General features: G+C 35.6%; 2 protein-coding genes across 2 annotated transcripts in view; one reads left to right on the plus strand and one right to left on the minus strand.

The window, feature by feature from the left end:
- The window catches only part of NMBR (neuromedin B receptor), a 54,561-nt gene extending 47,898 nt beyond the window's left edge, over window positions 1-6,663 (minus strand). Inside the window, exon 1 of the mRNA XM_006729095.3 lies at window positions 6,583-6,663. The gene's annotated coding sequence lies outside the window, so the exon portion shown is untranslated. The remainder of the gene's footprint in view (window positions 1-6,582) is intronic.
- The window catches only part of VTA1 (vesicle trafficking 1), a 64,333-nt gene continuing 43,265 nt past the window's right edge, over window positions 6,622-27,689 (plus strand). The window contains exons 1-2 of the mRNA XM_081829091.1: window positions 6,622-6,754; window positions 26,565-26,659. Of these exons, the coding sequence (XP_081685217.1) occupies window positions 6,643-6,754; window positions 26,565-26,659 (207 nt within the window). The 5' untranslated portion in view covers window positions 6,622-6,642. The remainder of the gene's footprint in view (window positions 6,755-26,564; window positions 26,660-27,689) is intronic.

Raw genomic sequence — 27,689 nt, forward strand, 5'->3', positions numbered from 1 at the left:
TATTCTGGGGCACAGTTAAGTTACTTGGAAATGGTTGATCCTCTGTGCTTCCTTTTAAGTTTTGTTAAATGGAACCAGTGTAGTTCTTACTGAAGGATTAATTTTGCCACCTTACCAAGGCAAATCCTTTCTGAGGACTCTATCAGATAATCCTTTGGTATTTTGGAAATGTTATCTTTCCACCACTCTCAAAATTCTACCCGCAAGCTGGTTGACTCCTCTCAGGCTCTTCGGAGTGTTATAACAAGGTACCATAGATTGGGTGGCTTATAAACAACAGAAATTTATTTCTCACCATTCTAGAGACTGGAAGTCTGAGACCAGGGTGCCAGTACAGTCAAGTTCTGAGATCCCTCTTTGAGCTACAGACTTGTCCTGGATCCTCACATGGTAGAAAGAAAGTGAGGGAACTCTCTGGAGTTCATTTTATCAGGGCACTAATCCCATTCATGAGGGCTCTACCCACATGACCTAATCACTTCCCAAAGGTCTGACCTCCTAATACCATCACATTAGGTGTTGGGATTCTAAAACATGAATTTGGGACGCCTGGGAGGCTCAGTCGTTAAGCGTCCGCCTTCGGCTCAGGTCAGGATCCTGGGGTCCTGGGATCCAGCCCCTCATTGGGCTCCCTGCTCAGCGGGTAGCCTGCTTCTCCCTCTCCCACTCTCCCTGCTTGTGTTCCCTCTCTTACTGTGTCTCTCTCTGTCAAATAAATAAAATCTTTAAAAAAATAAAAATAAAAAATAAAATATGAATTTGAGGGGGACACAAATACTCAGTTTATTGCGCTCATGGTTGCTACATAAATTGTTGTAGCTATAGGAAATAGGTCTCTATTTCCCAAAGAAAGAAGGGAGAAGTAGCACAGACATTGTCTTGGTTTGTCTCTTAGGATTTTTCTCAGGGAAGACCTTTTTTCTCCCTGCTCCCCAAAAAAACCCAACAGGCTTCCTCTTAATATCATTGCCCACTCATAGATGAGCACTGATTTATTCTTATTCTGATTTATCCTCTAGTACATTGTCAAAGTATGACTCTTTGTAAAGAGATTTTTTACCTTGGCTGTTGGGAAAAGCAACTAGTCTCAATCTTGTCTGAATTTTGGATAATGTTTCTTTCAATCTTTTCCTTGAAAGATATTTAAAGATGTTACACTGAGCAGAACTCAGTTGGAGACACTTTACAGGTCTCTGAAGCTCTCTTGTTTGCAATTCTCCCCTCCAAGGTATTCTGCCCTCCAAAATCTAGCCTCCTTGGCCCCCCTGGACTCTATCTCCTTGCTGGACAGGCGATGGCATTTCTAAGCCACCATAGAAACCCTGCTTACCCCTGTAAACAGTACCTGTTGTTATGTATAAGGATACAGATCCAGTGAGAGAGTTGGTTTGGATAATCTTTTTAATTCCTTACTGATCTACTACTTTACGATTTCATTTTGTTGGTAACTATATCAGGATTGTAAGCACACAGTTATATACACCTGAATAATAAATGATATATATAAATATGACATTTATACAGTGTAAATATAAAATATTTGTAAAAACTGACTGCTCTAACCAAAATGCAAATGTAGTAAAAATTAATAAGACTATCAATATTTCATAAAAAGCCCATGGATCAAACAAGGTAATTTAAACTAGTTTTTCTGTATTTATAAATGAATAGCAGTCAGAATACTACTTATTAAAACCCATGGGATAGGGCCAAGTCTGTAGTACACAGAAAATTGAGAGCTGAAAATACATTTATTATTAAAAAGAAATAGTAAATGTAATTTAAAAAGTAAAAATAAGAACTTTGAAATAAAACTAAAAAATACTAAAATAATCTAATAAGGATAAAGGCAGAGAATACAGTAATAAATTAGAAAACAAACATAAAAAAACAACAAAATATAAATACAAAATGGTAAAGGAAAATATAAAATAGACAAATTTGGTGAATCAAATTAAGTATGCAAATATACTAAGATTCTTATATGTGAAGTTTTATATTATCACCTGAAGTATACTGTGATAATTTAAAGATGTATACCGTAACATATAAGATAACTGGTAAAGCAAAACAACAAAATTTGGGCTAAAAAGCTAATGAAGTTAAATAAAATCATAAAATTAGTTAATTAACATTCAATTAATCCAGAGGATGGCAAAAAAGAGAAAAAGGAAACAAAAAATGATGGGGCAAATTGAAAGCAATGATAAGGCACTAGACCTAAATCTAAAAATACCAATAGTAACAATAAATATAAAATGTCTTAGCACCCTAAACAAAAGCAAAGATTGTCCAGATGTGTTTTTTTTTTTTAGAAGCTAGACCAAACCATTAACAAGAACACCATCTTAAATATTTTTGAATATTTAAAGATTTAGTATTTAAACCATTCAAATATTTTTACAACTAGATAATGAGAAAAAAAATGGAAAAAATAGATCATGCAAAAGCATAAGAGAGCTGAAGTGGCTATAATATGAGAAAACTCAAGTAGGTTTCAGGGCAAGGGAGATGACAGGGATAAAAGAGACATTTAATAATGATTAAAGGATAATTTCATCAGGAAGCATAACAGTTCTAAATGTGTATGTCACCAGTTACAGAGTAGCAAAATATATGAAGCAAAACCTAACAAAATTCAAAAGAGAAATAAATTCAGTTACAATTAGAGATTTCAACACCCCTCTCTCACTAATCAATTGACAAAGTAGAAAGAACATCAGAAAAGAGATGGAGTACTTACACGTTACTAATAACTGACTTGCACTGATTGATATTTAGAGAACCCTTCACCTAACCAGCAGATTATACATTTTTTTTTCATGTACATGTGGAACATTCACCAAGAGGGACTCTTCGCTGGGTCATAAGAAAGTCTGAATAATGAAATCATATGGTGTATGTTAGCTGGTCACAATGGAATTAAACTAGACGTTAATAAAAATAAGATATCAGGAATATGCTCAAGTATTTGAAAAACTAGCAATAGCATCTATTAACCTATAGATAAAGGAAGAAATTGTGTGGAAAATTGAAAACTACTATAAACAAATACTAATGCACACAGTTTCTCAAAATTTGTGGAAAGCAGCTAGAAGAGTAATCGACAGAATATTAGAAGTTATAAATATTCTGTTAGAAAAATTAAGTTATAAAGTGATTTAAACCTCTCACCTTAGGAAATTATAAAAAGAACAGTTTAAATACAAATTAAATAGGAGAGAGATAAAAAACACAAAACCTTGAAGTAGAAAACTGAAAGACAATAGAAAAAAATCAATGAAATAAAAAGTGGTTCTTTGCAAAGATTAGTAAAACTGTTTTCTCACTAGACAGGTTGGGATAATAAAAGAGAAAATGAAAATGACCCAGATCATAAATGGAAAAAACAGGGATATCACAACAGAATATTTAAATGATCATAAGGAAACATCATGCATGAACAATGTTATGTCAATAAGTTTGATACTTACATAAAATGAATACATTCCTTGAAAGGCACATATTACTAAAAACTTAACAATTAAACAGAAAATATGAATATCTTTATACTTATTAAAGAAATAAGCTTTCCCACGAAGAAAATGCCAGGCCCAGGTAGCTTCACTGGTGAATTCCATCTATGTCCTCCCCTAACTTGCCAAGATTTAAGCCCCAACCTGGAGGGTGATGTGAGATCCTTCAGCAACTGTTCAGAGCTGGATGGAGGAGAATTTAGGTCTTTCTTCATAGTAAGTTCTTCATTATAAAACATCAACAAGAAGAAACAACCTCATGTTATTAATATTTATTTTCTTTCACACCATAATTTTAATGTGCTGTTATGCTAACAGTCTCTGTTACTTTTCTTCCTCATATCAATACTCCTCTCATGATGGGAGTACAGTACTTGGAAAGAAGAGAACATGTGTTGGCAGATGGCATAAAATCCATTTCACTTACTTGCTTATTTTGCCCCTTTCCTCCTTTAGAACACATGCAAATGAGAAAGGGACCTGAGCAACCTCCAGTCTCAAAGGGAGAGATCAGGAGAATAACAGGAAGGTACAGCTTTCACTAGGAATAGAACACATGATTTTTCAGACATAGGATCATTCAATAGGAAAAACTTAAAGTACAAGGATATATTGGTATAGAGAGACATTAAAGTCAATAGTGGTTAGATTCACAGGCTCTGAAACCAAAGGACATGGATTTTAATATCAAACACTCATATTTACTGGCTTTGATCTGCTGCAAGTTACATAATTTCTAAGTGCCTCACTTATCTATAAAATAATGAAAATGATAATACCTTCTTCATAGGGTGTGGTAAGGATTAAATGAATTGATGTTAAGTCCCTAGAAACATACATGATTCATAATAGATGCTCAGCAAATGCTAGCTCGTTATTACTATTCTGTCGTACCAGAGGAGAGGTAAAACAACTCATATCTCATGACCTTAATCTCAATAGCAGGAATTGCAGCTTCTGATCAAGGCAATCAGGGCAGAGAGTCTAGCTTAAAGAGACTGGAGAAACATCAGCTACATATTGATGATTCATTGGGGCATTGGTCCTGAACCCTGGATATACCATTAAAATTTCCTGAAGTCCTTTTAAAAACACTGATATTTAGGCTCCAACCCAGAACTATTACATTGGGGTGGCTTGGGGGTGAGACTTAGATAGGTCTTTGAAAAAAAACTTCTTAGGTGAACTTTAAGAACAACCAGAGTTAACAATCAAGAATAGGAAAAGAATAAATGAGAATTCATAAGGACAGAGAGATGACATTTATGGTTATCACACTTTGCTTTAGTTCCTCTACCAATCCAACTATGCTGACTGGAAGATCCAGGTTCCAGTATGGTCAGGTTCTAGTGAGCCCGCTCTTCTAGGCTGCAGAATGTTGCTTTCTTATTGTATCCTCACATGGGGGAAGGGCCAGCTAGCTCTCTGGGGTCTCTTTTATAAAGGCATTAATCCCATTTATAAAAGCTCTGCCCTCATCACCTCTCAAGGACTCCACCTCCTAATACCATCACATTGGGCATTAAGTTTCAACATATGAATGTTAAGAAGACCCAAATATTCAGTCTGTAGCATATACATTATCAAGCGGTAGTGAATGTTACTGAGATTGGGGAGAATACAGGTCTCAATTTCTCGTCGGGTAAAAAAAAAGGCAGACCCAGAGTAAGGTAATGCACTCTGCAAGCAGAAATAGACAAAGGATGTGGAGTAGGGGTAATCACAAGGACACAGAGCAGTCTCTGCGGGGGGAGGGGGGGCGGGGGGTGTAGATGTTTTGGTGATTAGAGAAGAGCAGGCAGGACAAATTTCAGAGGTTGAGATCTTTTTCCTTGGAGATAGTGTGATTTCAATGAAAACTAGGTTTTTTTTGTTTTGTTTTTTTAAAGATTTTATTTATTTATTTGACAGAGAGAGACACAGCGAGAGAGGGAACACAAGCAGGGGGAGTGGGAGAGGGAGAAGCAGGCCTCCTGCGGAGCAGGAAGCCCGATGTGGGGCTCGATCCCAGGACCCTGGGATCACGACCTGAGCCGAAGGCAGACACTTAACTGACTGAGCCACCCAGGCGCCCCAATGAAAACTAGTTTTAAGATGAACCCTCAAAACTGGGAACTGAGAAAATAAAGCAGTACAGATGAAGGTTATTGGAGGAGGCAAATAAAGTGTAAAGTCCTGGAAAATGACAGAATGGGATGGAAAAGAGAGAAAAAGAAGTCACTAATGGTGGAAGGAAAAGCTGATGCCTACAATGGTATGAGTCAAAATACTTGACATATTATTGATCATTCTCCAGAAATAAATGATCTTCAGATTCTTCATGCACCAGTTCGGAACAAAAATTCAATTTTCTTTAAGCTTAATGTGCTTAGTATTTAAGTTGAAAAGAGTCTGGTTATTTTATCCAATATGTCAATACAGAAGAATTCAATATAAAAAAATCAATATAAAAAATTAAACACATCATCTCTCATCTTCCACAATAAGTGAATTTAAAGTTTCCAAAATCAGAAAAGGACGCTATTAAGATAATCTGAGAAACTGGAAGTGATAATTTCTGAATGATATTAAAGGCAATTCACGCCTTTACCCTTTCTCCCAATCAACAAACATTATTCTCTTCTTGCTTTTCCTTTCTACCTTCCGTTTTGCGGAAAGAAAGAGGAAGGAAGGAAGGAGGGAAGGGAGGGAGGAAGGAAGGAAGGGAGGGAGGGAGGAGGGACCGGAGGGAGAGAGGAAGGAAGGGAGGGAGGAAGGAAGGGAGGGAGGGAGGAAGGACGGGAGGGAGGAAGGACGGGAGGGAGGGAGGGAGGGAGGAAAAAAGGCATGGGGGACACAAGAAGGTAAAACAAAACAAAAACTCTTTTCCCTCCCACCCGCAGCCAGCAGAGAGCGCTGGTGCCACAAGCGGCACAACCGCGGAGCCGCTTAGCCTTCTCTGGGTTCTAACTGCCAAGAGCGAGGTACATTGAGGCTGTCCCTGTTGGGAGCCCGTAGTTGACTTGCTGTCGCTGAGCAACAGGAGAGTGGGCGGGATTTGCCATTCGCGTTCGTGCGCGCGACCTACCAGACGGAAGCGGAAGTGTCGGTGGCGCGCGAGTAGGAAGTGGTGATTCCTGGAATAGAGATGGCCGAGCTTGCTCCGCTGCCCCCACTACCCCCCCAGTTTAAGAGCATACAGCATCATCTGAGGACGGCTCAGGAACATGACAAGCGGGACCCTGTGGTGGCTTATTACTGTGAGTCTTTCCGAGTCGCCGTGCCCCTCTTTACCCTCCAGGGCCCACACACCACCCCTTGGTTTTTAAGGCAGGCCCCGCCCCTTCAGCTTTAGACCTGAGCTTTGACCTCTGGCCTGCCCTGGGAACCCAGTGGAGCCCCGCCCTTTTCAGGGTTTACCCCACCTCACCAGCTCTCCGCCCCTCGCAGGCCCCAGAGAGGCAAAACGTAAAAGCACGGTTGGTGTTCGCCGCCTCTCTGGTCTTGTGCTTAAATATTCTTAAACTGGCTACATGGGCTCATGAGCTAACACGCTGTCTTGAGGTTTTCTGTGTGTACTCAAGAGAGTCTCCTGTCTCGAAAATAACCTGGATAGTTAAGTAATTGTGCTGAGGCCAAAACGAAGCTCAGTGTCCCAAAGACAGTAATGATGTGTACAGAAGGAAGGTAGACTAATTGAAAACATAGTAATAAGTGCAGGTTAAGTAGGACAACATGCAAGCTCATTAAAAAACTCATAAATGGTGAAATGGAGAGTAGTTGCTACAAAACTAGCACTTGAATTTGACCATTTTCCCACCAATGAGAATTTTTTGTCTTGACTTCTTTGAATAATACTTGGGTTTGAGACATTTGGTAGTAATACTATGACTTTGGTTGGTTATGAAAAATACAGTCTACAGTTGGAGAACAGATTAGGTTGTTCAAACTTTTTCCTTTGCAGTAAGTCCAGTAGTTTTATGTAAACTTTAAACTGACTGCAAATAAAACAAGTGACCAAGCAACTGTAATCTTCTGTAAAGGGTTTTTAGCATTGAAAAGCTCAATATAATGTGTCCTCTGCTGTGAACATTGTAAGGTTTGCTAAAATCTGGTCTGTTGTCTTCCCTATCATACTCCAGTACCCCATTTTCATTTCTCAAGTGTACAAGGCCCTTTTAAACCTCCGTGTTCTTCAATACCTTGGAATGTCTGTTTTTTTTTTTTCTTCACTTGGCAAACTCCTCATGCTTCAAGATTTAACTCAAACGTAATCTCTTCTGTAGGCAGTAAGTTGATTATTCCCTAGGCTCTACTTCATTTGTTCAAATCATGCAGTATTAGTTCCATTATATTTGTTCTTCCAGTTCCTCAAGTAGGGACTGTTAATCATTTATTCACCTTTTATTTATTGAGTTTTCTTCCTGTGTATCAAACATTACCAGGCACTGTGGCTACGGTTCCTGCATTCATGGAGCTGGTACACAAGTGGGGGAAAGGGGATTAAACAATAAAATGAGAATATTATATGGAATATTAGAAGATTTTGAAGAAAAATAAAGCAGGGAAAAAGAATAGGGAGTACTAGGATTAGGGTGGTAGGGGGTGAGAAGCGGATTTCACTTTAAAGGTACTCGTGGAACGCTTCACTGAGTTCACATCTGAGCAAAGACTTGACAGGAGTGAAAGGCAGGCTTTGCATCATTGGAAAAGAGTATTCTCAATAGAGGGAATAACATATGCAAAAGTCATGAGGCAGGGGTTTGCTTGAAGGAGGATCAAGGAGCCCATTGTAACTGAAGTGGATGGAGGGAGGAGAAAAGTGATAAATGTCAGAGAGGTAATTGCAACAATGAAGTAGGAACCCTTATTCCTGTCTAAAACTAACTGCTATTCATGAGCTCTGTATTATATACCTTTGTGATAGCCAGGGGCTTTTATTTTCTGTGTCATCATCTTCTCCCTTTTGCTATATCTTTCTAAATTTGCCCCAGTTTCCTTTATTTAAAAAATAAAATAAAATTTTAAAAAACTCTCACTGTGACATTCTCCTAAAGTTATAGTTCTGTCTGCCTAACCTCAAAGTTAAGCTTAAAATAGTTGTCTGTGTTGTCTTTACTTTCCTATCTCATAGAGCCTTTCAGCTCATTGCAGCCTACTTTTCATGCCTTTTATTTCACTGAAACTGCTCTCCGCAGGGCCATAGACAAACATTTTCATTGCTAAATCCAAGTGGTACTTACAAAATATTTTTTGTTATAAAACATGCATATTAAAGAACACATACAATGTGTATACAGTTTAAGGAATAATAAAATGAACACCAAGGTACCCACTGTATTTGAAGTTATTAGACTTTTTAATTTTTGTCAATCTGGTGAGCATGAAATTCAAGCTAAATTTGCAATTCACTGAGTCTTAATGAGGTTGAGCATCTTTTCATATGTTAATTACCCTTTGTGATTCCCCTTTGAAATACCTATTTATTGCTTTTGTCCTTTTTTTTATTTCAGTGTTTGTCCTTTCTTAAATGTAGATATTACTCTTTTGTTACATGCATTGCAAATGTCTTCTCCAAGTTCATAGTTTGATTTTTCACTCTATTTATGAAGTCCTTTGATGTTCAAAAGTTCTTAATTTTAAAGTATAGCTAATTTATCACTCTCTTATAACTTATATTCTGATTTTCTAGGACTTGATTTCTTTTCGTCTACCTTCTTTGGGACTTTGGCTTCCTGGATTTACAGATGGGTATCATAAATTCTGGAGAATTCTCCGCTATTATCTGTTCAAGTATTCTCTACTGAAATTTTGATTAGACATGTGTTGCACTTTTCTCCTTTATTTGTCTCTTAATATTTTCATAGTTTGCATCCCTTTGTCTCTCTGTGCTATGTTCTATGTAATTTCTTTAGGTCTGTGTTCACCTCCATATATCCTATTGTATCACCCATTTATTGAGTTTCTATGTTCATTTTTTATTTCTGGATGTTCTCTTTTTTGTTGTTTTTAAATCAACCTAGCCATTTCTGATAGTCTTTTGTTACTATATTTTTTAAACACTTGTATTTCTTTAAATGCTTTAAAAATACTTGTTTATATTTGCAGTCTCGTAATTCCTGTAGCTGCCATATATATGGGTCTGATTTCTGTTGTGTAACAGAAGACTGCTCTTGGTGACTTATTGTGATTTGTGCTCTACACATACCAACCAGTGTTCTTCAAACTTCAGTATGCAAGAAATTCTACAGGAATCATCTCCCCAATTCTCAGCTTGTTGCTTCTCTGACAAAGCTCCTTTGATCAGGGTAGCAAAGTAGTATGCTGCTTCTCTTTTCCCACATCCTGTTCAAATTGTTCTTCTCCTACTTTAAAGAAGAAAGGCAAGCTCTCATGTATCATGAGTATTTTTATGGTGTGTTGCCCTGGGAAGGAAGGTGGAAAACCTTCCACGGTGTCCAGAAAAAAGGGACAATTCAAATTACTGGTGTAGTGAAGTCTCTGTTAATTAAGGTATTAAGGAGAGCATCCTGTCTTTCCTGTTTTATATGGAAGAAGATCAGAGTAAAGAATAAGCATTTATTTGAAAATGCAGGGCATGAGAAAGGATGTCAAAAGCAACATTTTAATTTGGGGAATGAAGACAGAACATTTTATAAGGGGGAAGAGGAGGAATTATCCTTAGATATTAGTAGCCATTGTTTGATCATTTGGGATTTTATCTGGAAGGGCGGAGAGGAACAGTTTGGGACCAGAGTCATGTATGAGAGAGTGTGAAAAGATTTAGCTGTGGGGACGAGGAGAAGGAAGGACCACAGTGGAAAAGTCTCTTTCATATGTTGCTTACATTTATAAGTATATCTGTTAAGGGTAAAGCCTCATGTTAAAACCAGGCCTGTGTTGCAGTGTTCTGAATCCCCAAAATGTAAGAGTTTTCATGAAATGACCTAACCTTTTCATTTTCTATTCATTATTTTAAAGAATATCATTCCTGATACAAGAGCCAAACAACAAAAGAGAAATGCTGAAGTGGGTAGTGCCTTGTTTCATCCAAGTGACTTAAGGATCTGTGGCTTACTGAAATTTTGGAATTAGAATTCAGATGAGATGAGGCGAATGCAGACGTGGCTTAACATATTTATTCGAATTGAAAAATTATGTCATATTTTTCTGAGAAAGTAAGCCTCCACTGGCTGGCTGGTTTGGCATTAACAACGGGTTTTACTCTTAATGTTATATGGCAGACATTCTCAAACTAAATGAGCCTAATCCTCAGCTCTGAGGTTTTTTGGTTTTTTTTTTTCAGAAATACATTAAAAACAAGTGATAAGAGAAAAACATTTAAATTGGTTTTGAGTTTTGTTTGTTTTGTTTTCTTAGCCAAAGGATGTTGAACAGTATTTCAGTTTTCCCAATCCTGTTGGTGTCTTAGAATAATCCTGTCTCAGCGTCATGAAAGAAAATGATAAATCTTTGTAAGATTTTTTTGTATGCTTTACAGAATTGAGAAAGTGAATAACTCTAATGATGGGGTGACAAATCCTTTTCTAGTTTTAAAATAAATTTTGAAGCTGACCTATATGAAATGTCAGCTAAGAGATTATTAAAAATAGTATTTGATGATAGGTGATTATATGCTTTTTAGCCTATAACCCAGAAGGAAAGGAATTAAAAGAATTCAGTGATTTTGCTGTGATAAAACTTCCATTCTTATCTGCTGCTTTATATGAATGAATTTTCTCTCATGTTAAATTTGTAAAAATGTAAGTGGGAACAGAACCAATTCTGGTTCTGTATGACAATAAATCATACTGATTCCTAGATACACAGTTTAGCTGTGTATAAGATGCATTTCCAATAAATTTTACCCTTTTTTAATGATTGAAATGTGTAGCATTGATACTGTTTTGATCAATTATGCATTACAATAATCACATAATTTTAACACTCAGAGGAAATCCAGAGAAAAAATTTTAACACTTAGCATCTTATCTCACAGGAAATTTTGATAAGTTTAAACTTCAATTTTTATACATTTTTTGTTGCAGAGAATTATGATAATCAAGTTAGGACTTTTGAGCATACAAATACATTCTTTTAATAAATTCTATAGGATAAGTAAATGGGAGTATAGGTTAAAAAGTTACAAAATGTATTATTTCTGATGTTTAAAGAAGGAGCTTTGTATGTTTTAAAATTATATCAAGTTGTTATGATACAGTTGAAAGAATGCTATAATTTTTAGATGTATATATCTGATGTACAGAAATTACATCTTTTATACTTAAACATCTGATGAAAAGTGGTAGGTACCAACTTAAAAATGTGTGAAGTTATATTTCTATAATCTTAGTGCAAACAATTTTCTAAATTTCTAGAGCAAAGAATTTTTGGTGAGGAAAAAATCAAGATTATTACACTGAAATACTTGCTGACTGGTAAAGCTCCATACTCTCTTTTACATGCTGCTCCTTACTGGAATCACTGACTTCCTCTTAACCTGGCTAGCTTATTCTTACTGACTCAGTACAAATTACACTTTTTGAACCGCTTTCATTACCTCATAAGGATGGTCTGGAAGTTGTTCCAGTGTGCCTCTCATCTTACTTACATTGTATCATATACACTGATTTACCTTTTAATCTTCTGGATTCTCCTGGAGGACAGGGATTAATATCTTGTTTTCTCTTACCACCTGGCACATAACTGACATTCGTAAATATTTAATAAATGCCATCTCTCTGAATGTTATTAATATTTCACTAGAGTGTAAGCTCTATGAGAGTAAGAAGTATGTCTTATGTTGGTGATCTTTGAATCTCTAACTCCTAATAGAGTACCTAAGACACTGTGGATGTGTGTAAATTTTGTCTGTTGATTGAATAAATGAACTGTATAGTAACTATATTAATTTATGGCTTTTAACATGTTCTAATTACAGTGAGAAAATGCAATGGAAAGAATTCCAGTGCTCTGTATTTTATAACTTACCCTACTATATTTATAATGAGTTTTAGATTAAGTTATAGGTATGTTCTCAGGATGTACCCATTGTGCCTCCTCCATTTCAGTATTAAATGATTTCCAAAAATGATTTATCTCTGGCCTTAGTGTGAATACTCTAATGTTTTATCATTTTTTAATTGTTACCTTAATATTTCTATATTTCTTTGTTGTTTGGTCTTTTGTTTTCTTTTTAAATCAGGAATGTATATTAAAGTGCTGTGTATCAAATTACTTTTTTTTTACTATTTGTGCAAGTGCAGATATGCTTATACTTCTTTGAACTTATTAATGGAGTATGTAATAAAAAAAAATAGTAAATGTCCTTCTATTTGAAACACCCCTCCATCCCTGGAAAGAATCCCATTAGTTTTTTTTTTTTTTAATTAAACTTTTTATTTTGAGGTAATTATAAATCCACATGCATTTGTCAGAAATAAGACAAAAAGATCCTATGCCCTTTACCCTGTGTCTTCCAGTGGTAATAACTTGCAAAACTATACCATAATATTATGACCAGAATATTGACATTGATAAAATCCACCAATCTTATTCATACCTCCCCAGTTTATGTTTATTCCTCTGTGTGTGTGTGTGTGTGTTGTTTAGTTCTAAATAGTTTGTCAGGAATAGGTTCCTATATCACCATGGTCAAGATAGAGAACAATTCCCTAAGAATCCCTTGTTACTCTTTTGTAGCTACACCCATCTTTGTAGCCACACCCATCCCTTCTCAACCCATTGCTGCCCCGTCCCTTAGCAGCCACTAACCTATTCTCCATTTCTAAAATTTTATCATTTAAAAAATATTATATAAATGGAGTCGTACGTTACATACCCTTGTGGAGTTGACTTTTTGTCCACTCAGCAAGTAGTAATTGCCTGGAAACTCATCTCAGTTCTTGCATGTACCAATACTTTGTTTCTTTTTTTAATGCTCAGTAGTATTCCATGGTATGTATGTACCAGAATTTAGCAGTTTAACCATTGAAGGACATTTGGGTTGTGCTATGGTCTCAATGTTTGCCTCCCCTCTCCCCAATTCATGTTGAAATCCTAACGCCCCAAAATGATGGTATTAGTAAGTGAGGCCTTTGGGAGATGATTAAGTCATGGAGCCCTCATGAATGGGATTAGTACTATTATGAAAGAGAGCCCACAGAGTTCCCTGCCTTCCTAGTGTTTTATTTTATAAGAAACCGGCAAGTTGTTTTCAAAAAGATTGACTGCACCATTGTACATTCCACGCAGCAACATGAGTGGTGAGTGAACCAGTTTCTCCACATTATCGCTGGCATTTTGTGTGTCACTATTTTTTATTTTAGTCACTCTGATAGATATGTTGATATCATGGCTTTAATTTTTATTTACCTGATAGCTACTGAAATTAACATCTTTTCTTGTGCTTGTTTACTATCTGTATATCACCTTCAGTAAAATGTCTGTTTTTGCCCCTCCCGCTTTTTAACTTTACTTGGTTTTTAGAGTTCTTAATATATTGTAGTTACAAGTCCTTGTTTTGCAAATATTTTCTCCCAGTCTGTAGCTTCTCTTTTGTCTTTATAACAGGGTGTCACAAAGTTTTGATTTTGGTAGTACCCAGTTTTATCAGTTTTTCTTATATCATGCTATTGGTGTCAACTCTGTGTTTTATCATGTATATTTCTTAATGTCCTAGTCTATTTTTTGTTTTTCTCCTGCAAGAAGAGTTCCTGAGTAATACTGATTGAGTCTTTTTTTTTTTTAAGTGTTGCCATTGTCAGATTTTTAGTAAAGATGTCATGCTAGCTTCCTAAATATTGTTAAGAAGGTTCTCATATCTGACCTGGATTAAAACACAGATTTCTCTTTTTTTAGATTAAAGAAAAGTAATTGATAAAGCAGAACTTTGTGCTTTTGCGGGGGGAATTATTTTACATATTTATCAATTTCTTCAATTTGAAATATTTTTGGCCCAGTATTGATATATTAAATAAAGTTTTCTGGAATATCTCCCATTTCTGTCAGATTTGAAAATTTATTAGCTAGAAATTATGAATTTTTTGAGATTCATTAGAGAGCACGAGCTGGGGGAGTGGCAGGGGGGGGAAGAGAGAAGCAGACTCCCCACAACCCTGAGATCAGGACCTGAGCCAAAATCAAGAGTTGGATACATAACCGTCTGAGCCACCCGGGTGCCCCAAATTACAAATTTTGCCTTTTCTCGCTTCCCTCATATCTCTCACAATCAGTCAGTCATTAAATTTTTAAACTTTTACTTATCTCCTCAGTTTCTTTGGTATATCATGCCCTCATCTTACACCTAAACTACTGACAGGGCTTCCTAGGTTCTACTTCAAACAAGTAATCCCTTTAGCCACCAGAAAGATCTGCTTTAAGTGCTTAGTTTAAAAAGAAAAAAAAAGTAAAAGAATGATAGAGTTGACTGGAAACACTTAGAAATTCTGTATGACCCAAACAGTACAATTAATTTGAAAAACATTGCAAAGGAAAAATATTTCCAGTAGATGAGACAGAGGCCCGGTATCCCGGATATATAAAATACTCATACAAAACTATTTTATAAAAACTAAGATCCCCATAGATAAATGGACAAAGAGCACGTATGTGTAACTACTAAAGGAGGGAATGCTAATTATTAACATTCAGTTTAATTAGTAATGTAAATTAAAATGTTAATTAGTAATGTAAATTAAAATTAAAATAAAATACAAAGAGCATGTATGTGTAACTACCAAAGGAGGGAATGCTAATTATTAACATTCAGTTTAATTAGTAATGTAAATTAAAATTTTTTTGGCTGTAAAATTGTAACTCAGTGCAAATGAATATATGGTGAAATCGCCATTGACAAGGCTGTGTGAATTGGTACAAAGTTTTGGAAACCATTTTGGCAAAATGAATGCAATTGTAAAAATATCTCTAATTCAGTAATTCTAGTTTTGGAAAGTTTGTGCCTAGGAAATAATCACAAATATACTGAGAGCATTATGTGGAGTCTTCTGGATGATTATTTATACATTTGTGAAAAATGCAGAACAACCAAAATATATGTCAATGTGGAAATGGTTAATTAAGTTATCTTAATCTACTGGGTGGAAAGTAATATAATCAGTTAAGAATTACAAAGCATCTTTTGTAACATGGGAAGAAGTTTATATGAAAATGCAGGATATAAAATTATATAATATGAATTGAACTTTTTAATGTGTATATACTTGGAGAAAAAAATTGTGGCTTTTAGGTTCATGGATACTGTTTCTTTTGATTGTCTTTTTTGTTTATTTTCTGTTCTATAAGTGAACATGTTCCATTCCATAAAAAAATTTAAAAACAAAAGCTTTATTAAGGACAGATTCATTTTTAAAAGCCACCTCTAATAGCTCCATATAAGTGCCCTTAGTGATTTGAACTCTGAATCATCTTTAGCAGTTCTGATCAAGCTGAATTTTATTCTGTTTCTGGAACCTCTCTCATTTTCTCTTGTCTTCAAGCCTTCCAACATTGTATTCCCTCTGCCTTGACAACTCTTTTCTTCCCCACCACCCCCACTCCACCTTATCCTTAGGCACCAGCTTGAATGTCACTTTTTCAGGGAGGCCTTCTCCTAAACTTCCAAAGGTGCTTCTTTTCTGTGTCCTCATTGTGTCTTGTAAGGCTACCTTAATTGCTTTTCATTCATCTATTATCTCTTCCAGAGTTTAAACTTCAGGCTTGTACCCTTCTGGGTGCTTTTTATTTATTTACTCTGCCATGTAGTGCTAGGCCACTAGAGATATTTACATAATAAAGAAAAGGTGCTCAAAAAAAAGTTTGTTAAATTGATCTGTATTTTAAGGCAACAGTGGTCCCTAGAGGGAACTATGGCCACATAGTTGTCACTGAATAAAGAAACCAAACAACTAACATTCTTGTAGTTCTTGGCATTTGTAACAACACTTTCTTTCAGGATATCTGATTTGAACCCCACAATCATCCTGGTTCTTCTCTTAGGAAGTGATGGAACCAGGAACTGAATGGTAAATGCTAGATGAGAAATAACTTATGGAAAATTGTTGATGGTAGGTAGTAATTAGAAAACCAGTTGTGGAGTGAGTGAGGGTAAAGGGCCTAGTCAAACTGATGAAAAATGAAAGGGGGGCAGAAAGGCAGTGCAGTAATCTGGGAGATTTCTAATAAATGAAGAGTAGAAATGGAGGACAAGCTTGATGTTATTAACATAACTCTGAGCAGCATGTGTCTCTTTTTTTTTTTTCCTTTAATGAAGCAAGAAAATTTTTGAGTCTCTACTAAATGTGGACACTGTATGATACATATTTTGATTCTATCAGGTTTGGTGTTGTAGATAAAGCTAAACCCATAAAGATTCTGTCCTTTGAAATTTGGTTAAGTAACTAAACATAGTTTCAAGTGTGATTTTTCAAAGTTTCCTCTAGGGGGTGACAGTGTATAATTAACAGACTTTGAATGAAAGTGTGTAAGTGCTCTTTGAGAGTCATTTGTTTATATGATCACTGGAAAATTAAATACAGTCGTTCAGGAAGTTGCAGATAGGTATGGCCATTTCAATTCTGAGATGTTACAAGACCTACAGTGTAAAATTTTTAAATTTAATTTAAAGGCTAAATAATATTGGATTTTTTTAATTGCTGTGTTAAGTCAGATGGATTTTAGGATTAATAATCAGTTGCCTATTATTTTTTCTGTTGTTAATGACACTGAAATTGGATCTTTTAAAGCCAGTGAGACAAACTTAACTAAACCTATAAAAGATAAGCAATTTTTCCCTGTTTTTACTGATTCCTGCATCTCTGTGATTAATTGAAGCCCATAGTCCTGCTGTCTAAGTACTTATTTTTTATTATAGGCTGACTCAGGATACTTTACTGTAGCAATGACAAGTTAATAATGAAAACACAAAGAGTTGGACACCTGATTTATCCATTAACATTCCATTTATTTACCTTATGTTTGTTTTTGCAGACGTGCTGCAAACATGAGTTTTACTTTGTAAAAAATGGTCATTTTAATAGTTACTCCTTTTTTTGAGTAAAGTAAATCAGTTTTTAGACTCTCAGCCTATCCCTAAGGTTGAAGGGACAGGGTCAGTGGTGTCAAGTAATTCGTCCTTCACTGTTACTGTCTTTCTTTGGCACCCATGCAAGTTTAAAGCATCTTTGGTAAGGTTCATTTTTTATGACAATTATGTTTGATGTTCAAAGTGAAAACTGAGTTTTTAGCAGCACGTTATTATATAAGAGGTTTCATTGCTTAAGTTCCTGCTTTCATTCAATCCGTCATTTATTTTTCTGTAGCTTGTCAAGGTTTTTTGGTGGTTAGATATTTTTTAACCTTAGTTACTGCGTCTCTTTGGGAGCACTTTGGATTCTTTTGTGCCTGCACTATGGGCTTATTAGATACTCCTCTTTGTTTTTTTTTTTAGTAGTTGCTTTAGCATTCATGTTAATTTAGTCTACTACCATATAATATACCCCCTCACATTCAAGGTAAAAACTTTACTTTCTTTTCCCTTCCCCTGTCCTTTGGCTATCGTTGTCATACATTTTACTTATAAATCTGTCATAAGCCCTAACCTACATTTTAATTTCTTTAGTTGTCATTTTTTTGAAGAAATTTATAAAACAAGGAAATGAAATTTTGAAATACTTTCCCACATAATTACCATTCTCAGCACTCATTACTCCTTTCCCTATATCCAACTTTTAAATCTGGTATCATTTTCTTTCCTGTTGAAAAGCTTTACCATTTCTTATACAGGCTTGCTGCCAGTGAATTCTGTCAGTTTCTATTGTGTGAAACAAGCTTTTATTTCATATTTATTTTTGATAGTTTTGCTGGGTAAGGAATTTTAATTTTTCTGTTTATATTTTTCTTCAGCACTTTTTTCTTTTTCTTCTTCTTTTTCTTTTTTTTGGCCACACCTGTCCACCTGTCCTCTTTGGGGAATCCAGTTACACATATTTTAGAACACTTGATATTTTTTCCTAACTCACTGAGACTCTGATTTTCTATTTCTTTTTCTTTTCGATCCTTTTTCCCTGCTTTGAGTAGTTTCTGTTGCTACGTTCTGAAGTTCACTTAATCTTTCTTTTGTGGTGTCTAAACTCCTATTAATACTGTCCAGTAAATTTTTCATTTCAGATGTTTTTCATCTCCAGACATTCCATTTGTGTTCCTTTGTGCATGTTTTGTTTCTCTCCTCATTTTATTCATGATTTCCATTAAATACTTCATCATGATTTCCCAGTAATTTAATGTCACTGCTGTTTCTGGTATTTTGTTATTGTTCAATCTTAATTGGGCTATTCACATTCTCCTGCTTATTGCCATCTGTAGTAATTTTTGATTGGTGGCAGGACATAGTGAAGTTTAAGTTCTTGAATGTCTGGATATTATGGCCTTTGAACAGATTTGATCTGGCCAACAATTAAGTTGGTTGCAGTTAAATGTGATATGTTTGTGTCTTATTTTGTTTGTTTTTTGTTTGGAGGCAAGTCTAAAGTAGCTCTAAGGACAGGATAATCCTACTAAAGCATACCATACCACTTGGGGTCTCCACTAAATATCTTGGGTAAGCATTTAGGACTCTTCACCCTGGTCGGACCTTGAATGCATCTCAGCTTTGGGGATGGTCCGGCTCACAGCTTCCACTCACTCTTCGTCTGACTTTGTGGAGTTCTCATCTACATGTGCATCTTGTAGTATTCAGTTTAGCCTCAAGTTTATCCCAGTACAGATTTCTGGGATTCTTTCCTGCATGGCTTCTCTTCTACAGAACTCTGCCCCTCCACTTATAGCTGCTTCAGTAGTCCTGAGCTTTAGTCTGTTTTCTCAACTCTACTAGAGTGTATTCTGCTTGAGGCTCCCCCTCCCCGTTCCTTAGTTTAGAATGTGCCTCCAGGAAGAATGCTGAACTGATCATTGGTGGAGTCATCTCATTTGTTTCCTTTCTCCAGGTGTCATGGTTTTCCCATCTATTTCTATTTGTGAAAAAGTGGTTCATATATTTTGTCTAGTTTTTTGTTGTTTATCGTGGAATGTCAAGTCTAGTTCCTGCATCGTGGCCATCTGGTCTCATTTTAGTAATCAAGTAGGCACTTAGCTTTTGCTCTGTACCAGCACAATCTTTTAGTAAGAACTCAAGAGTAGCTCACTTTTTCTTAAAGCTCCTATATTATGACAGGAGCTCCAAAAATATTTGTTTAATGAAGGAATGAGCAAAGTAAATACCCTTTATTGAGTAGACCCTCATTCATACTGTCCTTTTTATCTTTGACTCAGTCCCTTCACAAAAGCTAATACTAACCATATAGCAGGTATTTACAATATACTTATGAATAGAGTAGTATATTCAGTTCTGTTTATTGGAATAAAATCTTTTAAACATCAGTATAAATCATAATGATTCCTATTTGAGTGCCATGTTTATTTAACCTGTCAAAGCATCACTCTTCATAATTGCTTTTATATATCTTTTTTTGTGTGTTTATATCATGCATTTCATAGTTTTATATTTCTTATGTATAAGCAAGGATGTGTTAGAATGTTAATGTTTAGATTTTATGGAACTTTGAATTACACATACCTTCAGGATTAGTAAATGTTTATCTCTTAAATGCCTCATTAAAGTTAGGTTGGAAAGTGTTTAATCCTTTTGCAAATGTGCCTCATTACTCATCTTCAAATAATATTTATTCATAAAAATAAACACATTTCTTTGATGAAATAAATCAAATATATTTTCTTATAGATGATTTTAGCTACATATTTATTCTGTTTTAGTAGGTAATTTTCCATGTTAGACATTAATTTTTCATCATCCTGCTGCTGCTACAATGAATTACTTGTCTTGAGCTCTATATGAAAGTGATTCCTTTTTCCATCCTTTATGGCAAAAAGATCTTCTGGTGTACTTATTAATTTTCACAAGTAGATTTAAGGTCTTTTTGCTTTTATTAATATTAAAAAATGTATCACAAGATCATTTTCTGCATTTAAGAAGTAAATTGCATGAGATATTCAAAAATGTTAAAGCCAGGCCAGTTTTATCGTAAATATTTCCAATTCTGAGGTGATTCTTCCCAGTTCTTCAATTAAAGGTGTTATTATGTAATAATGTCCTTGTAATTGCAAAGACTTAAATATGCATGTAAACCAAGAAAGAAAGTGCATGCCTGTGAAACCAATTAACTATATCATCATTACATTGTATTTCAGATAACAACCATCTGTGTTAAGGTTAACTTTTAAAGGATAGGAGCTGATACTTGTTTTTATTTGTGTTGTGAGGGAGGATGATAATGGCTGTGGTGATATGAATTGGGAATAATTTGATTTTTTTTGTAAACAACAGAAGTAGTTAAAAATAATAACAAACTAGAAACTGAGAATTGTACTTTTTACATATGAATAAATCACTTAAATCACTTTCTCATGGTAACAAGAGAACTGCCCAATTAATTTCTGCACGTTCGCTTAATGGTTAAGTCCTAGGTAGATGGCTGCCACTAAAGCCAATGTGAACCTAAAAATCAACCTCATTTTTTCAACCTATCTATGCTGAATAGCCATTTATCCCCAAAGTTGGTTTACCAACTAAACTCTACAACCTACACTTCATGGATTGTAGGATTCGTACAGTATTCACTACTCTGTTAGGAAGATAGGAGAAAGACCTCCTAGGAACATGAAACTGTACTGTATTTCATCACATTATCATGATATCCTGTTGGCCAATAGTATATATATAGGTAGTGAATAATTAATTAACGTCTGTTAAGTTTTCTGTGCATGTTTTTGGGTGAGATGGTTATTAAAATAGATTGACATGTGTTTGAAATAGTCATTTGCGAGGTTGGGAAGGCAAGTATTAAGCTCATTTGAGGTCGATATATTTATATTTATTTATATTTATATTGGTGCTCATCTGCCAGTGGTCTCTATTGCTCATAATATAGGCATAGAGAAAGAGGATAGTTGGGTTTAAATATGAGTGTCCTTTTGCCATAAGACTATAGTAAAAAAATTAAGGGGTAGAAGGAGCTAGCGCAGTAAAGTTTTAGAAAAATACAAAATCAAAGCTGGTTGCAGAGAGAAGTTAAAGGAGAAAAGACTGTAATTAAGAAATAGACACCAGTGAACTGGCATCTATTAACAGGCATAGTTTCAAGTTGGAAGAAATGGAAATTGTGTTTAGAGTTGGTGCTTAATATATTGATTTTGGAAGTATAGCAGTTTGAGATTGTAATTTAATTATGGAGTGAGTGGCTTGTATGGGAGAGTGCATATAATTATTAGAGTCAATAAGAATTGAGAACAGAGTCTGTGTATTAGGATTAGATTTGCTTTCTTATTGCTGAAAATCTAAAATAACAATAGCTAAGTTAGATAAGGACTCATTCCCTCATTTAAAACAAAGTCTGATGTTGTCAGTACCCAACGTGTGTCAATTCCATGAAGTTATCAGGGACCCAAACACTTTCCAATTTCACATCTACAAGCCAACACATGATTACCATTTCCAAGGTTGCCTTGTGGTCTAAGATGTCTACTAGTGTTTCAGTCATACCATTTCTGTTTTAGACAGCAGGAAGAAGAGGGAAAGGGTCAGTAAGATCTTTCCCCTCCTGTCATTTCCCCTTTAAGATTACTTCCAGAATTCTCTCCCAACAACTTCTGACAACATAGCATCAGTCTTAGTTGAATGGCCATATGTGGCTTTGAAGAATACTGGGAAATGTACTATTTGACTAGGTACATTACAACCCCCCCTTAATAATGTAGGGATCTCATTAGCAAAGAAGGTAGGAAGAAAGAATGTGAGCGAGCAGTTAGTAGTCTCTGCCACAAGTATTGATTATCCATGTGAACAGCCAAATTTTCAAGATGATGGAAGGACAAGGAAGGACCTTGAGGTCCTTGGTCAATGACAAGAATTAACAAGATCAAGTGGAAGACAGGGGCTTGAGCTTTAGGTCAGACATTGAGAGAATACTGTAAGTAGCAGTGGGATGCAAAGAAAAAAACCAATCATACTTGCTAATCCTGACATAGGAAGAATTATGTAAGAGAATTTCTTCAAGTGACATCTAGGGTTTAGTTAAGACAAAGAGGGAGAGGAATCTGAGGAGATACAGGGGATATTGCTGATTATAAAGCAGTAATTTCATGTAATATGGTAAAAGAATGGGGCCCTGAGGAAGAGGTATGGGGTAGGTTGGGGTAAGAAAATATAGTTTATAGTTGAGGGGAGTAAGGATGTAATGAGTAATGATTCTTAACCTTATGATCTCCTATCCATATGAGTTAAATTAATCTCTAATATATAAATTATATATTATATATATTGATGCACAGATACTATATTCTAAAAATACTGCATGTATTTTTTTTTTAAAGATTTTATTTATTTGAGAGAGAGAGAATGAGAGAGAGAGCACATGAGAGGGGGGGAGGGTCAGAGGGAGAAGCAGACTCCCCGCTGAGCAGGGAGCCGGATGCGGGACTCGATCCAGGGACTCCAGGATCATGACCTGAGTCAAAGGCAGTTGCTTAACCAACTGAGCCACCCAGGCACCCAAAATACTGCATGTATTATTAAAGATACAGAAACATAGACATTTTTAAAGAATGATTAAAAATTATCAGTAGAAATGCTAAGATTTTCTTTCCTACACTCTAGCCAGTCCCTGGGATCATGTAGGTCCCAAGGGCGCAGTTTCAATATAGCATAGGGTAGGGACTCTGTTAGGGGAAATATGAGTAACCTGGCATGGAATTGATCCCTACTCTCAAGCAGAAGCCTTCCTCTTAAAAATAAGATCAAGAACGCATAAAATTCTTGGTAAAATTTTGGTAATACAGTAAGACATAGCAAGATTAAATTTGGAGGACGTTAAAGCATATTATCAGTGGAGATACTGTCATGTGCTAGAGATGGCATTTGATCTGTGATCTGAGCAAATCAAACAGCCAGGAAACATAAAAAGTAAAAATATGCAGGGGCACTGGGTGGCTCAGATGGTTAAGCATCGGACTCTTGATTTCAGCTCAGGTCATGATCTCAGGGTCTTGGGATGGAGCCCCGCATTGGGTTCCGCGCTCAGTGCATAGTTCGCTTGTCCCCCCCCCGCTTCTTCCCCCACTTGCACGCGCGCATTCCCTCTTTTTCTCTCAAATAGTCTTTTTAAAAAGTAAAAATATATTAAAGAGGGAACCACAAAATCATTAGAGAAAGGAAGGATCATTTATTAAGTGTATTTGAGATAGGTGCCCGTAACTTGTGGAGGAGAGGAAATGCGAGTTAAAGAGTTAAATTTGAAAATTTAAAACCATAGGAAAAACTAGAAAAATCATGTAATTGAATATCTGGTCGCTTGGAGAAAGAACTTTCCCAAGCTTAGAATTTACAGGGGGGGAAAAAAAGGAAATAATAACTTTGAGTACATAAATATTTCAAGTCTCTGTGTTTTAAAACAGATTCAGAAATTGAAAGATGGCATATTTGCAGCCAATATGTTTGTTTTCCAAAGAGTTCATGTGATGCACTATAGAAGAAGAAATGCAACAAAAACCCTGGGAGAAGAAATCTGAACAGCTCACAAAGAGGAAGTGTTGGGGAGTTCAGTCACAGATCTAAGAAGAAAAGGACCTAAGACAGGCACAGATCTTGAACAGCTCAAAAGAGATGTGACTGGTTTAAAAGGAGAGGGTGTTCAACCATGCTTTAAGAGGTGTGGGGGATGGGGAGGTGGGGAGAGATCATTAAAACCTTATAGACAAATGGGTAAAGGACCTAGCCATGTTGCTAAAAAAAAATATGACTGGTTAAAAAAAGAAAGAAAAAAAATTTGGTCACATTTGTTATCAAAGCAGGAGACATTTAAAATGAGTGGGTTTTTCTGTTTTTCAAATTAGAATTGGTCTTGGGTCAAAGTGATACCCTGTGCTGGCTGGTATGCAGAGAAAAAAAAAGCACTATGCTTTTTATACTGTGTGGCAATGTAAATCTGTACAGTACTTTTGGAACTCCCATTTTTCTTCTCTTGTTAATGATATGTGAAAATAAATACATTAATAAATTAAATATCAAACTCTGTAATATGAGATAGTCCTAAAAGCCTGAGTATTAAAAAGTAGTATCTTCAGATAAAGCTTTTAAAATTAAAAACACGATAAATAACTGTGTATCATGTATATCTTAATATATTTTTAAAGAAGATATCATTGAGTAGGCATAATTGAATTGGAAATCTTGAGAGTAACTAGCAGATACCAAGCTATGTTATAAAGCTCTAGTAAATAAAGCAGTGATAGGCCAGTAGACTAATGAAGCAGGATAGACAATATACAGAATTGGGCCCTTTTATCCCGTGGAAGCTTAATATATGATAATGAATGATAAAAGTGGCATTTAAATCAGTGGGGCAGAATGAGCTATTCTTTCATCCATGTATTTATCTATTCAGAAAATGTTTATCGAAGGCCAAGCACTATCCTACATGCCAAGGGTACATCAGCAAACCAAATAGATTAAAATCGCCATCATCACAGAATTTAAATTCAAGTTGGAGTAGAGATGGTGGATAAATAAGTAGAAGATGATTACTTGCTGAGAGAAAAGTAAAGCAGGGAAGGGGGATAGTGTTCACAAGATCTCATTTGAGGGGAAAAACATTATATCCCTCCTTTATACTGTGTAAAGAACTACCACAAGGCAATTTGTTGAAAAGCAGACAACCCAATAGAAAATTTGGCAGACGGGACACCTGGGTGGCTCAGTCCTTAAGCATCTGCCTTTGGCTCAGGTCATGATTCCCAGAGTCCTGTGATCGAGCCCCGCCATAGGGCTCCCTGCTCGGCAGGAAGCCTGCTTCTCCCTCTCCCATTCCCCCTGCTTGTGTTCCCTCTCTCACTGTGTCTCTCTCTGTCAAATACATAAATAAAATCTTTAAAAAAAAAATTTTTAGCAGTTTTTTTTCTTTTATTTTCATAGCTACTCCTAATTCGTTAAGATGGATATAGAGCTATCCAGTAAATATGCAATACATTTTTAGTAGTGAAAATGAAGTACCATGTAAAATCTTGACACTGATAAGTTTAATAATACCAATTGTTTTTTTGTTTGTTTTGTGGGTTTGGAGAAATGGTGCTTGCATATGTTGGAGATATAACTGCATATTGGTAATCTGTTTTGGAGGACAGTTTAAGAGTAGCTCTCAAAAGTGAAAAAGATACACATACTATGACCTGGGTATTACATTTCTTTCTTGGTATTTGCCTCCAGGAACTCTTGAATGTGTGCACAAGAAGGTATGGTAACACAACAAGATTTGTAGTAATGAACATCTGGGAACTACCTAAATGTGCTTTCATTAGAATGATGTGTCCATAGCGCTGTCACAGATTTCCAGGACATATTTGGAGAATGTAAGAGTAAATTACAGTGGTATGAACACACCAATGGTAACAATTACCAGCAAACCTTTCACAGCTCCTATCACTGGAAAAGCTATTAGGATCATGGTGTCACAGAGGTTTTTTTTAGATTTAGCCTTCTCTCTAATGTTTTTATTAACTTTTTTAAAAGGGTATATATATATATTTTGTATATATAAAAATAACTAAAATAGTTCTCCCTGTTAGCCTCAGCTCAAATTATGTTTCCCAGTCTTCTAGCTCATATTACATATTTTATCAGTATCACTTTCAGGCACTGGTAAGTGCTCTTGTACATGTCATTTTTCTGATTGCCTTAACTTGCCAATTACAGGTCTTTTTGACAGCTTAGGTTCTGGTCTTTTCTTTCTGCCAAAAGAGAAGGCCTTACTTCTTGATTTAAAAAAAAAAAATTGCTATTATCATGAGTCTGTTTCATTCTTTGGATAATATCTGTGTGTTCTTTATTTTTGTAAATAAGATCCATAGTAAACCAAAGTTTTATTTTTAAATTCACTTAAATTTTAAGTTATTTATTAGAACATGTATTTTAAACATTCAGTAATGGAAATTGTTCAAGTCATCTCATTTTTCTTTTTTTTTTTTTAGGTCGTTTATATGCAATGCAAACTGGAATGAAGATTGATAGTAAAACTCCTGACTGTCGTAAATTTTTATCAAAGCTAATGGATCAGTTAGAAGCTGTAAGTTAAACACTGATCATTTATTTTCTGATTAATGTTTTAAGTGGCACTTTATTATATTTGTGTATGTGTATTTTGCCATTTTAGTTCTTCCTCTTGGCAGCCATCAAGCCATGTCATTACAGCTGAGGAAAAGCTAGACACAATTTTTTTTTAAGGATTTTATTCAATTACTTGGCACAGAGAGAGAGCACAAGCAGGGGGAGTAGCAGGCAGAGAGAGAGGGAGAAGCAGGCTCCCTGCTAAGCAGGGAGCCTGATGCGGGGCTCTGTGCCAGGGCCCTGGGATCATGACCTGAGCCGAAGGCAGATGCTCAACTGACTGAGCCACCCAGGTGCCCTGACACAATTTTTTCATTTACATCTTACTGCTAAGGGAGTTGTAAGAATAAGTTAAAGTAGATTTCAGTGTCTTTGCATATACCACTATATCTTGTTATCGTAGATGTTATTATAGATGACCTTTGAGTCATTCTTTTGTAAGTGACAAACGCTTTGTAGTCTACTTCATACAGTCACATGGATGATTGATTTGGGAATTCTTAAATAGCTCTTACAGTAATGAAATGGGCTACTTATTTAGTGAAAGGGACAACAAAGGAAATGGTATCAGTTGCCTATAGTCTCTTTGTCTCACTCTTGGTACCAGGACAAGATAATTTTATGGTCCAGGCATTCTTCCCTGCTAGCAGAAATGTGGTAGGTGATTAAAGTATGAGTCACCTTCTTGAACCATGATATAATTTCACAGGTTATATAGAGACAGCAATCCAGAGAAAATTGAATGGGTTGGACTGGGTGTTAGTGCAGGCAGGCATGGGTAGCCATAGTAATACAACTTAATAATCAGGACTCCACCCTGTCCTCCCCTGCCCAGCTGTCCTGGTTTTTCTTTTAACAATGTCAGGGTCTACTCCTCATTAATGTATTTCTTTAGAGGCTGTTATATTAATAGCTGCAGCTTTTTATTTATTTAATTAGTATGTGACCTGCTCAAGAGAATTAGAAACCTAAATATTTTGACTAGTTGA

Source organism: Leptonychotes weddellii, chromosome 8 (assembly GCF_054177405.1).
Source record: "Leptonychotes weddellii isolate Sample4059 chromosome 8, ASM5417740v2, whole genome shotgun sequence".
Lineage (NCBI taxonomy): Eukaryota > Metazoa > Chordata > Mammalia > Carnivora > Phocidae > Leptonychotes > Leptonychotes weddellii.